Raw genomic sequence first — 15,353 nt, 5'->3', positions numbered from 1 at the left:
GAAATTGGTACCCTTTAAGTACTTGGATGAGACAGAAAATAAAAGGATTAGCATTCGGTGTAGCAATGTTCCTAAGTGGTTTAATCTAGCTAGCTGGTATGCCTGATGCCAACATACTGCCAACACAAACCAACCTGTCTGAGGATGAATGCCATGGCATCTGTAGACTCCCAGTAGGAGGCGTGGAACAGGTGGGGCAGCGCCACTGTGGGGAAGGCCGTCAGTACGTCGGGGCAGTACAGCACATAGTCGAGCCGCTTTGAGCCCCACCACCTACTGCACACTGTGGGGCAGGAAGTGTGAAGTCAGTGAAAACTAGAGTCCAGCCAAGTGCACTCAGCTAATATTACTGTGAATAAGTAAGCTGGAACGGTACATTGCATACATATATATACATTGTGTATATAAACATATTATACATATATTGTACATACATTGTTAATATATTTTTGTAGATAGATAGATAGATAGATAGATAGATAGATAGATAGATAGATAGATAGATAGATAGATAGATAGATAGATAGATAGATAGATAGATAGATAGATAGATAGATATTTCCCTATGCACCCCTGTTTTTTCCCTCAGTTTGGACAGAGCACTCTCAAACCATTTCACTGCGAGTTATACTGTGTATGACTATGTATGTGACAAATAAACCAAACTTGAACTTGAACTTGAATACTACTTCTGCATCTGTGTATCTTCAACATAGTTAGCTAATGTTAGTGATCCTGAGGCTATAGCAGGCCTTTTTATCCAACATCAACCAGATATTAATTTACATACAATGTATAGGGTTAACGTTATATTACATAGATACACTCAATAGTTTGTTAGCCACATTATCAATGAACAACAACTCAGGGTCATTTGTCACAGAACTCTGAACATATGCATGACACGTATTTGTGTCTCTGAGCATCTGCGACCCACTGGGAGCTACACCTACCCAAAAACCCTTACACTACATTTATCTTCTCTTACGTTTAATTCACCCTTAAGGTTGAGGTAATTGTTTGGAATGTTTAGCATAAACAAATATGTTGCATTACTATATTGTGTAGTGAATATTGGTTATTCAAATGTTTGCAAAAGTATTAATTTGGGTGCTCTTTATAAACAGATTCCTCAATGCTAAGAATCATTCATGTAGCATTTTTCTATATCACAAAGAGGGAAAATCAAACTACAACAGAAAATACATCACATGACCATGAAAGGACAATTTCACGCAATGTCGTTCAGCTACCTAAGCCCAGCCCTCCAAGACTCACACTGTGAGATGGTGCAGTTCGGCTGACTGGGTGCAAATGGAGCACTTTCAGGGTCGTTGCTAGAGGAAGCAGCCATAGTTCTGCCTGCCTTACACCCACCCCCAGCACAGCATGGAGTCTGGACAGCATCAGGAGCTCCTCCACACACTGACGGACGTCTGATGACCGTGTCCACTGGAGACAGGGGAACAGGGAGAGACAAAGGGGAAGAAAAAGAGAAATATAAAATGGGGTGAAATCCTACCGTTTAGAATCACTTGATTTCACATTGGAAGATCGGAATCCTACAGGACACCTTCTGGGATATTTTAAATATGCAGTGATTATTCAAGGTTTGTATTACATTTACTAAATATTAAATAATGATACTGGCATCAGATCTGTCTGTGTTTGTGTGTATGAGAGAGTTGATACCAGTGAGAGTGGAGCGCCCATCGCCCAGTGGGTAGCGCTGGTATCGGGGCACAGCAAAGGGCGGTAGCTGAGTGAGATCAGGGTGCAGCAGCGGCTCCAGGCGTGAGGCGGAGGGGTCAGATGGGTAGAACAGGTTAAAGATCTGCGAGCAGGCTGGACGCAACTGGGCCACTGCAGACAGAAACCAGCAGGGGAGTGAGCGATGCCTGAAAGAATTAATTGGGGTTCAGGTGGCCCTTGCAAGATAATGTATGGTGTATATATTACCTTGGTTGACCTTTATGAAGATGACAGTGTTGACTAAAAGAAGTGAAAGCTTCAATCAGGTTTGAATTCTGACTTCTAAAATCAGCCCCAGAACTACACAATCTATCACATTATACATCACATTATACATACTTGTGCTTGTTGTTTAGTTTTGTTGGGATAGTTGTGGATGTCCACTTAATTTCACTGGTAAATGCCTATGGAAAACCATCACGGCATAATCACTCTGATCAATGATGTTAACATCAATCTGTGTAGTTGGTAGCATGGCTTAGCTTATATTTAGCTTGAGTATTATTAGCACTATTTTGCAGGAGGAGTGAGCGAAGCTGGCAGCACACTTTGGCTCAGCCCCAGCTCCTAGAGGCACCAGCCACTGCACATTTTCCCATGTTTCTCAAGTCTGAGTCGACTCATCAGGGAATGATCAATCCCTTCAGTCACATGTTTTAAGGACATGGGGAGCACAAACATGAGCAGTTCGTGGCATCTCTAGCACTCGAACTGAGACACAAAATACTTCTGGAACTGAGAGCCAATGTATACGGTGAAAAAATTAACATCTCATTAAAATACATATAGTTTTCTGTTTATACCTATATATGTGTGTGTGTGTGTGTGTGTGTGTGTGTGTGTGTGTGTGTGTGTGTGTGTGTGTGTGTGTGTGTGTGTGTGTGTGTGTTTGTTTGTTGCTGTTGGTTACCCTGAAAAGCAGGTAACACAGTTCTCCTCATGGCAAGCACCAGTCCCAGTGGGCAGCCTAGCAGAAAGCAGTCTGAAACCTCAAAGTCAAAAGAGCCAGGATTCTGAGCCTGCCTGGAGCTACTCTGCTCATCTTGAGATAGACTGAGAGATCAGGGAAAAAACACAACATTAAAGCGGGTTCCATCAATTTGTTTCTTTTCATGCATAATCACAGAAAATTACAGTACCTTCAAAAAATCTTATAACTTTAGAACTTATACCTATATATAATGCAGATCTTTATAATGGTTAATAACAGAGATCTGAAATATTTTTAATTGAATTTACATACAATTTACACATTGTATTTTCATCTGCAACTAATCTATAACTAATAAACAAAGAAATCTATAATGCATTACAGTGTCAAACTCACATGACTGTATGGACAAATACATTGATAATTTGATTTTATGGGTATTATTTAAAGTGAAAATCAATCAAAGGGTATTTTTCTGTCAGATTCTGTAGCTTTTAATTCCTAATCGCAGTTCTACCAACCACACTAATATCAGCATCGAACTCAGTTCCTCTAGGCTTGGTAAGCATTTGTAGCCAACACAAGTATGACAGCATTAATTGGGCTACCAGTCACTCTTGCAAGATAATGTATGGTGTTCAGTGCCTTGGTTGACTTTCATGAGGATAACTAAAAGAGTTGAAAGCTCCAGTCAGGTTTGAATTCTGTTTTCTAAAATCAATCCCCACACAATCACTACACAATCTATATACTTGTGCTTGTTCTTTAGTTTTGTTGGGCTGGTTGTGGGTGTCCACTTAAATTCAGTAAAAATGCCTCTGGAAAGCCATCATGGCATAATCATGCTGATCAATACAACAAGCCTATATTGAGATTTGTATCTTGCTAACATCACTCTATAGAGTTGGTACTGTTGCTTAGCTTAAGTATTAATAGTGCTACATTTACCCAACTCCAAAGCATCTTACATTTATGGCTGAGTACAACTTCAGCAATTGAGAGTTAAGAGCCTTACTCAAGTGCCCAACAGTGGCAACTTGATAGTGGTAGGGCTTTGACCAGCAACCTTCCGATTACAAGTCAAGTAGCTTAACCACTGAGCTACCACTGCCCTGTGTGAGCACTATCATCACAACAGCACACCAGCAGAGGAATCCAACCTGCTGAAGAAGACCCTCTGGCCTCCAGCGACGTCAGCGTCACATGAGTCACTCTGCTTGCGGATGAGTGGGTGACAGGCAGCTGGGCCTGGCTCGCATGGAGCCGAGACGTCGATGTTGCTCTTGCTCAAACGTTTGCTGCCTCTCAGAGTGGGACTCAGGCTGCTCACACTGCCTGGCTTCTCCTGGGAAGATGTCGATCAGGAAGATCGACGGGAACATGAATATGAGGAAATTCAGGAATATCAGGGAGAAGAAGAATACTACAAAGATCAGGAAGAGCAGGAACATCAGGAAGATCAGGGGAACAGGAAGATCAGGAGGATTAGGAAAAGCAAAAAGATTAGATCTCCTAGGAAGGTGTCAAACCTGGACACAGAAAGAGGTACCGCTGCTCCAAAAGAAGTGACTTTAATATGCAACTTTTATCAATGCAGAGGTGTTCCATCTTATCCATAAAAGGCCAGTTGTAAGGGGTGTGCCCCTGCTGGGTGGGACTGAAACCTGCAGCCTCACCACTGACAGGACAGAACACCCCTGCATTAATGCTTTCTTTTTAAACAAGTGGCTATAATAGGATTATAATATTAAAACAACATTTTTTTCCATATTTGAACTGAAAGATGAAAAGATGTCCTGCCACATTACCCAGGCTCAGCACCCTGTTCAAGGCTTTAAGATGTGCTTTTCCTTTCCCTTTTTCTTCCAAGTCTTAAAGCCTCCCAAAACTACTTGGTCACCAAGCTAATGCAGCACCTGGTGCCTCTCGTGTCCTCGTCCCCCTCTGGCACAGGTGATTGAGTGCTCATTAAAGCATCAGTGCAAAGTGTCCAGGCACACAGGACTGCTGGAGATCATTGCCTGGGCAACCGTCGCTAACCGAGCACGCAGGCAAAAAGTGCATGCATCAAGCCCATGCCCACTTGGGGGAAAATTCACAATTGCTCAAAAGCTGAGTTGGTAGACTTAAACTGGCTGGTCATTTGGTAATCATCACTCAGCTTTAAATCATCTAGATAATAAATTATGGTCACATCTTTTTTGCAGCTCAATTTGGATCCCATATTTACATGTGTTGCCAGACAAATATGCTCTTTCAACACTACACAATCAATATTTCATTCTGGTTCATTTCAATTTCTTTGCCATCTGCCATTTTCATGCCATCACCTGTATTTTTGTCATTGTTTAATTCAAGGCATGTTCACCAAGCATTTTTGTTTACTGGTATTGCACAATTGCTACTAATCTACTAATACTCATGGTACTAGTTTAATCTGGTATATCCAAATTATGCCATGATTCAACATTTTTTTTTAATTCTTGAAAATGTCTCACATCAAGTGTGTGTACAAGGTTGTGATAGTTTTCCTCTTCCTCTTAAAATGAAAGGGGATTCATCAAAGTCAATGCTGCTCTTTTTCAACTTTCATGCTTTATTTTGAAATGGTTTTATTAACCCTCCACCAATCCAACCATTCCTAAAAGTACATTACAGGAGGAAACGTATGTTGCAATATTCTGGAACCAATGAGTGAATGTTTTGAAGGACAGAAAATGTGAGGAGAGGTAAAGAACTCATCAAAGCAAATATTGCCTAGAACTAGGAACAAAGACTTAAAACAGAGAGAGAAAAAGTGAGTAAGAGAGAGATAGAAAGAGTTTGTGTGTTCAAGTTCAAGTTCAAAGAGGTTTTATTGTCATTTCAGCTATATAAAAGTACACAACAAAAACGAGACAATGTTCCTCTGGGACCATGGCGGAACACAAAACAACAGTGCAACAGACAACATGCTACACAAGTGCAAACAGTGTGTGTACCTTGCAGCTCTCAGTGCTGTAGCTCCTGTCATTACTCTTAGGGCTTCCGTATTGGTGGTCATTGCTGAAACACAGGGCATCAAAACAGAGGACTCCTCCAACACAGTCTGCCACCAAGCACACCTGAGAAAAAGAATAAAGACTGTGTATTACAAACTCAAATCGGTGTTTCCAGTGTCGCTGCCTATTAATAATCTTAGCATGAGAAATGCTAAGGACACTAACAATACAATTACTTTACGTGATTCGCTGAGCTCATTTTTGCCTGATTATTATGTTTCTGTTATCTCAATAATGCTTCTGCAAAAAAAAATCAAAAATCAAAACATCTATTCTCAGGTTTTTTTCAACCACTCCAAAAGATTACACACATTAAAACTGCTGAAAGCGATGTTTGCAAGTCTTTTAGCCAAAGAAGTCCTCCCCCTCAACTTCAATCCCACACCCACATCCAAATCACTCTCCAAAGCCTGCTCTTAACCTGCCCTTCTGTGTTTTGCTCATATATGCACCAATAAATTTTGTATTAGAAACATATAATTAATTTAATTTCCTTTTGACAGAATTATCACAAACCATATGGCTAAGAGATTTAGTTAGCAACATAAGACCCAAACAAAGCTCAGAGTTGACTACTGGAATCAAACTCCTTCCCTCTTCAATCAAAGCCAAGCTCTCCAACCACTGAGCTCCCTCCACTCAAACTATGGGTCTATTTGTACTTTGTAGAGGTGTTTACCTGGCCTGAGAAGCCCAGCCCCTCTGGGGACTCAAGAAAGTTCCGGTAGACCTGATTGGCCTGAGCAATTACTGTTGCCACAGCGTCTTGGTATCGTGGGGCAGCAATGGCGAGGATTGGGAGAGCAGCCAAGGGCAAGTGGTCCACGCTACTGCAAACGCAGCTCTCGTCGTAGCTGTATGGATTCAGACTACATAGGGAAACAGGAGCAATATCAGAAGCCTCTGGAAAATGTTTAGAATGAAAAGGAAACCTACTGCTTTTCTTTCTCTAATAGCTTACTGCATGAGTACAGTATTGACCTCAACAGGAAAAAGCACAAAAAAAACCCAAATCTTCTACACATTCAACTACAGCCAAAAAAAACCCATAATCTATCCATATATTTCTGAATACACTGTTGGTGTGGACAGAATACTAAGTACACAAGCAGTGTCTACCTCCTCCTAGCTCATTTTTAATATTCCAGAGAAGGTCAGTTCATTACTACAAAGCATACAGAGTTAATACAGAACAACTGCTCTATGACTCAGGCACGCAATTAGATTCAAGCACACAATTTAATTCAAGACATAGAATATGAGGCTTTGTGGGTCTGAGGGGTTTTAGTAATAAAACTGGGACTTGTTAAAAATCAGAAAGATCCTCCAAAGAGCATCTCGGCTCTTCAAGAAAATTGCATGCAAAGATAAATCGAGTCAAGCAGAAGTGCCTAGGGAGATGTCTCGGAGAAGCAGAGGAACTGGTGGAAGAAGGTCCTCAGTGAAGAGTGCCTCTGACTCCCAAAGAACTGAGGGTCCAATTAAAGCCATAAGGGTCCAGTGTTCAGAATGAGTCTGTGCTCTGCCATGGAGAGTGGCAGTTTGATTAATAACAAGATTCTGCTGGGAGATTATGTCTCATTTATCTTTCTCCTTGTGCACAACAATGAAAAGAAAGGCCAGTCTCATGTACAGATAAGAATTAATTTCAATATGTCTGTGTTCGGAGGTGTAGTTGATACATTGGAGGTATAAATAAGGAGAAAATGCATCAAACTTTAAGTATTAATGGGGGGAAAATCTAATTTAGACCATGCCAAACATTCACTACTACAAGATTTTAAAAAAACAGAGTAAAAGACCAATGTTTGGTTTAAAGGTGAGTCTCCCAATATAGCACAGGTGCAAGCAGTGATTCTCAGTGCAGGTGTGAAACTCACTATCTAAGGTTGCCAGCTATTGACTTCCTAATCAAATAAGGTTTACTCAGCAACTGGAGCCCAGTGAGAAAACATAAATAAGAGTAACACATGCCTATGTGAAATGTTGTAACTCATAAAAGGTCATTTGATTTTCCAAGAAAAACCCAGTGTTCTAATGTATTCGGCATGTTCTCATTATGCTGTTAAATATGTAAATCCTTATGCGAATCGGCTGTAATGCAGATTATTACCTTATTTCCCAGTGCGCAGTAAAACTTGGTGTACTTCTTTTGTTTTCCTCGATAAATTGCTTTATTAAGCACTGACAATCATTAAACCACAGTGTGACATACAATGCGGTTCTATACTCCAGCAAATGGAGAAATATAAAAACGTATCCAACTCTTGCATGGTTCACCATTCATTTTACATAAGGTCATACCCTTCCCCAAGGGTATGGCAAGCACGTAATCTCGTCTTAGGGAAACCATGCCAGGAATGCTGGAGGAAAGTACCCTAAGCACTGTGGACTCACTGCGAGACAAGAGAGAAGGCATCGGCGCCCACAGACGGACATGGCACCAGCCGCACTAGCAGGCTGTCTGCTGCCTCCTGGAAGTGCACCCGTGCCACTCGCTCCAGCACCGAGGCCAGCGTGGCGGCGTCACCTGCCTTGCCACCTGGCTCACCGACTCCAGAGTCCAGGATGTGACCTCCATGAACCACCAGGATGAGCTGCTGCGTCCTGCACCTCCGCTGTGGATTATGTGTGTGTGTGTGTGTGTGTGTGTGTGTGTGTGTGTGTGTGTGTGTGTGTGTGTGTGTGTGTGTGTGTGTGTGTGTGTGTGCATAAGAAAAAAAGAGATTTGGCTGAATAGGAGAAATTTTTATGAAGAAAAGGTCATTTAAAAGTTAATGGTGAGATAATTCCTCCACTTTTATAGTTACTTTTACAATTTATCTGATGATTGAATTCAGTTTTGGCTCAGACATGGACACACCTTTCATGTCTTAATCACTTTATTGCTGTTGGTCCAGTGTTAATAGTGTGAACCTAAGAAGATGAGCAGACTAACCTCTATATCCTCTAGGCCATCTACGCTGCTCTGTGGTGCACAGCGAGGATGCCTGAGCCTGTACAAACTTTCTGTGTGAGAGAGAGAAAAAGAGAGATACTGTGAACTCCTTTGGGAGAAAACGAATGTTGTTCTCTGTGACTGTTCTATGGAAGAAACAGTTCCAACAGAGCAGTTGTCAGCAGTTCAGTGACAGCTCTGTAGATTTCAACACCACAGATAGCTCCTTGCAAAACATACTGGCTAATTCCTATCTTTTTAAGGAAAATGATTTCTTAAAAAATGACACACTGTCCAGTCCTTGATGATTGTAATTCAACATGAAGCTCGGGGACTACAATGCCTTTGTGAAAATCCACAATGAGCCCCACTGGGGACATTATTTATACAGAGAATGAGATTTTTAGCCCAGAACAAATTCACCATGGCAATTTCCATTTCTCTCCAGTTAATAGTTTCTAAAGTTATAGACCTTTAACATTCACAGATCATGCTTTACCACTTCGTGTCTTTTGCCAAGATATTCTGCCTTTGCCTTTGTGTCCCTGATGTTTAACATTTAGAGGGCGTTGCTACTCTGACTGCATAATTTTCTTTAAAAAACAAAAACACTAGTGATTATTTAGTCATTTCTTATGACTGTTAATTTCAATTAATTTCAATTGCAAAATTACATTCCCAGCACAGTGTGTACAAATACCCATGATTGGTCAGAATGGGAAAATATCACAGTTTTGATTAAGAGGCAACAGTCCATGGCAGATTTCACCTGCTCAGGGAAACTGCACTGGATCTGTCATAAATGAAGAATATGCAAAAAAGGTAAGCAAATGTCTCCAATGAAGAGTTTAATGAAAGTAAGAAACTAAACCAAACACAAAAGTACACTAACAGGAACAAACATAAGCCAACGATCTGCAACAACTGACAAAATCACAAACACAAACTGGCAAGAACAACATAATGAAACATAGGTGGTGTGGCAGATGAGGCAAACACTGCGCATCTGAGAGGGGGCGTGGTATGAAACCAAAACACAGACATGTGTAACAAAAGATCAAACATAAACAAAAGGCCAAGTGCAATGCCACCGTCGTCTAATGAGGCAACTGGCAGGGGGCACTGCCATAGGACCCAGTTGTCATAGTAGTTCTTAGTACAGGAGGGAGCAAACATGGGTTTTATTTAACCTCTGATGGAACACTAAACAGGAAAAAACAGACCAATGAGTTGATAGCAGGTACCATCATTTCCAGTGAACTACTGCATTGCATTAATTGTAGCCTTTCCTAATTGTAGAGGGCAAAACTGTAATATCAGATAATAAATAAATAATGGTGTAGCTCTAGCTGTCTACTACTTTCTTTTGCACTTGCTTTTCCTCTTATCTCACTCAGTTCCCTAAGGGAGTGACATATTTTTGTTTAACTGGTTTGGTAAAAATGCAGTAAGACCTTTAATACAAGAGCTCTTGAAAGTTTCACTGCTAAACAATTAAAAGAGACTGAAGTAAACTGCTAAAACCTGTGTCCTTATAACCACTGAAATTTAAAGTAAGACTTGTGTCTGTGTGTGTGCACGTGTGTGAGAGAGCAAGTCAGAAAAGAGAGGGGGAGACTGGCAGACTTAAAAAGAAAGAGAAATGTAAGTATCCATGTTATTACATAAACATCATGTCTCATATTATGTTTCTCCCATTAGCTTTCCACACACAAGCTATTATTCAAAGTGCAAAGTTTACTGCCACAGGGCAGTGACTGCTTATATTGTTTCTATTTTTCTGTGTTTACCTTATAAATGTTTGATATGGTATTCAGTACCAGTGTAGCACAACAAAATGGCAATAATAAAGTAGACATAAATTGTAGGCAGTTACAAAATTCAGTGGAGAACATCTCATCAGAATACATCTCACTAAGCGAACCGCTCGTATTTCAAAACCGCTAATTACCATGAATGCATTTGATGACCAATTATCTAGAATTATCATGTTGAAATGTGTCTCAGGGATGTTTACTGCCGTGTCCGTTCAGTCATCAACCAATGGAGCCCACCCACTGGCTCCCCATTGGGCCCTTTCTGACTAGAAGACTCTGAGGCAATATAACTACCTAAGCACTTCAGCTTGGTACAAAGCATAATTAGCAAACTGCAATGCTTTCAGTAAGTGTGTTGTTTTATGCGCATTCAGCTGGTTGGTAGTATGCCTTTGTGAGGTTAGAATATTCGTTACTGTCGATGGCTCCACTGATGATTTAAACTGCACCGACCTGTAACTTTCACAACGTGGGCGCTTCGGCCAAGGCAACTATCCAACAAGGGACGCACTCATTGGCCCAGCTGGGATCAATGTTAATTCACCACATATCGATCTGCAAAGATATGTCATGCTTTACTGTAAAAGATCATCCACACACGCTCTCACGGTCATAAATGTAGAGAAGGCTAATAAACAGTGAAATATCTTTCTACTGCCCATGTTCAAAACTAGCATTCTAATTTTCAGCTGGATTTATGAATTCATTATAGCAGTGGGGAACGTCTGTAAATAGCTCACAAGTGATCTACACCTTTACCTTGACCCATCAAATACCATTCATGTTTTGAAATGTTTTGTTTATTTTTCATCTTTATCAACCTCTCAGGGCTCAGTAAGCTGAGATATGAAAAGATCCACAGCTCTCTCTTTCCCTCTCTCTCTCTCTCTCTCTCTCTCTCTCTCTCTCTCTCACACACACACACACACACACACACACACACACACACACACACACACACTTTACCCCCTTTTCCCTTATGACAAAGCCCATTTACTTCTAATATTCATAAAGGGAAGAGTATAGGAATATTCCCTTAAGCCAATGGCACTGAGCTGCTGTGTGAGCTCAAAGCCCAACTGAACCACAACAGATATAACAAGAGGCAGGTTGCCTCAGAAGCTTACACTTAACAATTAGCAACTGCTCTTTGCTATCAGTCTGGCTACTCTGAGAATAAGACCAAGGATGCTCAGTTCGTGCTTGAGTAAAACTGCTATTCCTGGTTACTGATGCTCTGCCCTTAGCAGTGTGACATCATATTTCCTCAAGATATACAGCAGAGCTGAGTGTTCTCAGAACAGAGTCCTGCCTCCGTTGCAGAGTCTAATGATTCAGATTATGACTCCTTACAACTTTCTCCAGAGACTGCAATTTATTTCATATTAACCGCCAAATATGGTCAAATTGAAAGATTATCTGTCCTTTCCTCTCTTTCTCTCTTTCAGTCTCTCTCTCTCTAACTCTCTCCTCCTTTATTTTCTCTTCTGACCTTATTGACAGGATATCTTGAAATACCACATATTGCGTTTTCGAGCACTAACTGCCAGTAAATCTCAGTACAAATGCCTGAAGCCAAAATGAAATACTGTTTAAGACACTCTATCATCAGTTTTAGGGGGATTATGACAGTGGACTGTTATCTCACTACTATGTTTTCATCCATAAACAGCATTACACACCAGCTAGTGAGCTCTTGATGTATTCGTGCTCGAAACCTGCTAGTGTAAACTGCAAACTCTGAATGGGGACTGTGGGAAGCCATTTGGCCTAGTTCCTGACATTTATCCAGCGTTCTGGTGTGGGCAATAAAATAAGCCTCAGCTGCAGGTGGCTCCATTAATAACCTGCCTAGCTGCCTGGTAACACACAAAATTATGAAACGAATTCCACAGGCATGGCCTATTTCTCTTCGCTTGAAAGAGGGTTACACCTGGTATTATTGAAGCCTTAAATCAACACAAAGGCTCTGCCGAGGTTAAACGTGCACAAGATAAAGTTATTTAAGCCCAGCTTCTGCACCAGACTGGCTTCTTGTGAGTCCTGTGGAGCGAATAATGCTTGAGAAAATGTGATAGGCAAAGTGGCAATTATCTCATGCATGCTGACTTAGCCACTGTGTGATATCGCTCCTCTCCTGACAGTTAGATGCTGTAAATTAGAAGCAATTCAGTTGAGAGGCATAGTGTCTGTAGGTTTTCGCTCCACCTCTGTGGACCTCCACCACTTTCAATAAGAGAGGATCCTAAATGGTGAAAGCAGGTGCTCTGCAGGAACAGTGCTAAAATCTCTGGTATGCTGAACAGGCCATCAACTGAAGTGCCCAGCTGTGCATGTGGACACCATGAGAGGTTGACCCTGAGTTAGGAAAGACATGACAGGAGCCCTGCGTGGACAGTGGTGCTCATACCTCGCGAGCGCTCCAGGTGTCCCAACGTCTCGATCTGCTCCACCAGGTCATTTGAGTTCCACTGGCTCATGCCTAGAAGCATAGCTGCTTTCCCCTCCAAAACATCTGGCAACCGGGAAACAAACACATTTGAAGGTCAATGCACAATTTAAGTGCTATTATAATGAAACTCTTGTGTGTGTCAGGTGGGTCAGGTCCACACACTGCATGAACCAATTAGCTAAATTTATTCTGCTGCCTTATTGCCTTGGTTCAGCATAGCTGGTCTAACATAGTTATGTTTGCTAGAGTTATTAGTTTAAATTACTAATTAAATCCAGAACGACATCACACATTAGTTAAGACAGCTGTTATTCACAAGCCATTTGATTCAGTTTACCACGTTTTACAGTTGAAGCTTAGTCTCTTCATATGCATATATATGCCCGCATTCACACACACACACACACACACACACACACACACACACACACACACACACACACACACACACATACACACACAGAGTATTATCTTTAAATAACCATTAATAATACATGTTTAAAAATTTCAGTAAACTAAGAATTGGAGTAAAATAAGCTTTGTAAGATATCAACTTGCCTGCATAAGAAATACTGGCAAACAATTTAATCAGATAGAAATGAAGCAAGTGAATCAAATAAGTTTATTATTAGTGTTACTAACATGTCTCACAAAATAGAGATGGCATGGTTTGTGATATCAATTAATAGACTAATCTGAGTGTGTCATGTCAGTCTTTGTTCTTTTTCTCAGGTGTGCTTGGTGGCAGACTGTGTTGGAGGAGTTTTGATGCCCTGTGTTTCAGTGATGACCACCAATACGGAAGCCCTAAGAGTAACGACAGGAACTACAGCACTGAGAGCCGCAAGGTACACACACACACACACACACACACAAGCTTGATGTTAAAAACAGACAAAATGTTAAAATATTTAAAAGAATCATCAACGAATCCAGAGTGGGTCTCTTTAATGGCTATTTTAGATCTGTGCTCAGGAGCTGTACATTTCTAGGCCATATCTACAGAATTAATATTTTAAATAAAGGAACTCACAGGAGGTAAACCTCAAGAGGCAAAAAGAACCAAAAAGTGAAATATCAGGGTCAAAAATAACCTTCTAGGAGAGACAATGGGCAAAGAGAAGGTGTGAAGTGGAGGGGAACAAACAGTATAAAGAACTAATGAAGAAGGATCCTGCTGCTTTGGAGTTAACCTCCAACTGTGAATTAACTAGGCTGTTTGTGTGAATGAAATTTGCTATGTCAAATAGACTTCCACATACCCATTCCATTATTATTCCATTATTATTCCATTCGCTCATTAAATGTTAGCTAGAGGCAGTGGGGTCATTTCACAGCTGTTACAGCTAAAACAGAAAGATGTCTGGCTGCAGTATTACCATGATTTAAGTTGGCATTGGATTTGCTTTCTTGACCTTTTTGAACGTGTTGTAGCGACACATGAACTGGGGGCTGATGTGAAGCATGAAGTAATGTCAGTGCAATTTGCAATGCGATAAAGAAACATATGCTTAGTCAAGCCATCTGTAGGACAGCCATGGCTCCTTTGGGGAGGAGAGGGCAGGTGGTGAGGTGTGCAAGCATTCTGAAGGGGCATGAGTAGCTTGACATTTCTAACAGCTGAGGGAGGAATGCTGATGACAATTTACTGGCTGCTTGCTGATAGGCTGCAATGAGTGCCTAAAGTTACCATAAAGGCAATAGTATGTGCGTTTGTATGTCTGTGTGTCTGTGTAGTAGTGTACTGTGTAGTATAATGTGCATTATGAAAAAAGTGGACTTATCGAGAGGAGAAAGGAGAGAGAAGAAATTAAGGTGTAATGTGGTATATGTGACAAATTCCCACTGAAAAAAAGCACTACATAAAGTTACCAGTTTTAAAAGTTATGAAAAACAACATTTTTATGTCAGATATGTTTTGCAATATCAGACATGACAAACACCTAAAAGGGAGATTTTGGCAATATTCAGGCTGAAAATTCATAGATTGAGAGATAGAAATTGAAGACAACAAGAGCACAATGGAAAGGGAAAGAGAGTCAGCAAAAGAGAAAAATAAGACCCACTGTGGGATCAAAGGGAAAAAAGAGAACAAAACAAACCAAAAATAATTCTGTCCACAGACACAAAAAGAGGTAGCTAATGGAGTGATGTACATTCTGGAAAATCATGTCCATATTATTAATGGCATTAGATTCCAGGTGAGTAACTGCAGTGTGCTGTGGGAAGAGATATAGGGAAATTAAGAATTATAGTGAAGTACAAACAAAGCACTTTGCTTGCACAGCTAATGAAGGACCTCTGTCTGAAATGTCCTATTCCTCTGGAAACTTTCTGTACTTCACTAAAATGTGAATATATATATATATATATATATATATATATATATATATATATATATATATATATATATATATGTGTG

General features: G+C 40.6%; 1 protein-coding gene across 4 annotated transcripts in view; it reads right to left on the bottom strand.

Moving 5' to 3' along the window:
* The window catches only part of plrdgb (PITP-less RdgB-like protein), a 44,618-nt gene that overhangs the window by 11,457 nt on the left and 17,808 nt on the right, over positions 1–15,353 (bottom strand). For 3 of the 4 annotated variants that reach the window (XR_014125035.1, XM_027018085.3, XM_081719868.1), the window contains exons 3-12: positions 12,890–12,994; positions 8,663–8,733; positions 8,122–8,342; positions 6,404–6,593; positions 5,665–5,787; positions 3,844–4,028; positions 2,663–2,805; positions 1,693–1,863; positions 1,279–1,452; positions 135–283 (exon numbers count right to left, since the gene is read on the bottom strand). Coding sequence is in view for 3 of the 4 variants with exons in the window: in XM_027018085.3 (XP_026873886.2) it covers positions 135–283; positions 1,279–1,452; positions 1,693–1,863; positions 2,663–2,805; positions 3,844–4,028; positions 5,665–5,787; positions 6,404–6,593; positions 8,122–8,342; positions 8,663–8,733; positions 12,890–12,994 (1,532 nt within the window). In the remaining variant the exon portion in view is untranslated. The remainder of the gene's footprint in view (positions 1–134; positions 284–1,278; positions 1,453–1,692; positions 1,864–2,662; positions 2,806–3,843; positions 4,029–5,664; positions 5,788–6,403; positions 6,594–8,121; positions 8,343–8,662; positions 8,734–12,889; positions 12,995–15,353) is intronic. The other variant, XM_081719867.1, reaches the window with a different exon arrangement.

Source organism: Electrophorus electricus, chromosome 8 (assembly GCF_041902795.1).
Source record: "Electrophorus electricus isolate QZ-2024a chromosome 8, ASM4190279v1, whole genome shotgun sequence".
Taxonomy (NCBI): Eukaryota; Metazoa; Chordata; class Actinopteri; order Gymnotiformes; family Gymnotidae; genus Electrophorus; species Electrophorus electricus.
Note: the sequence above shows the minus strand (reverse complement) of the source record. Positions and strands in the feature narration are given on the sequence as shown.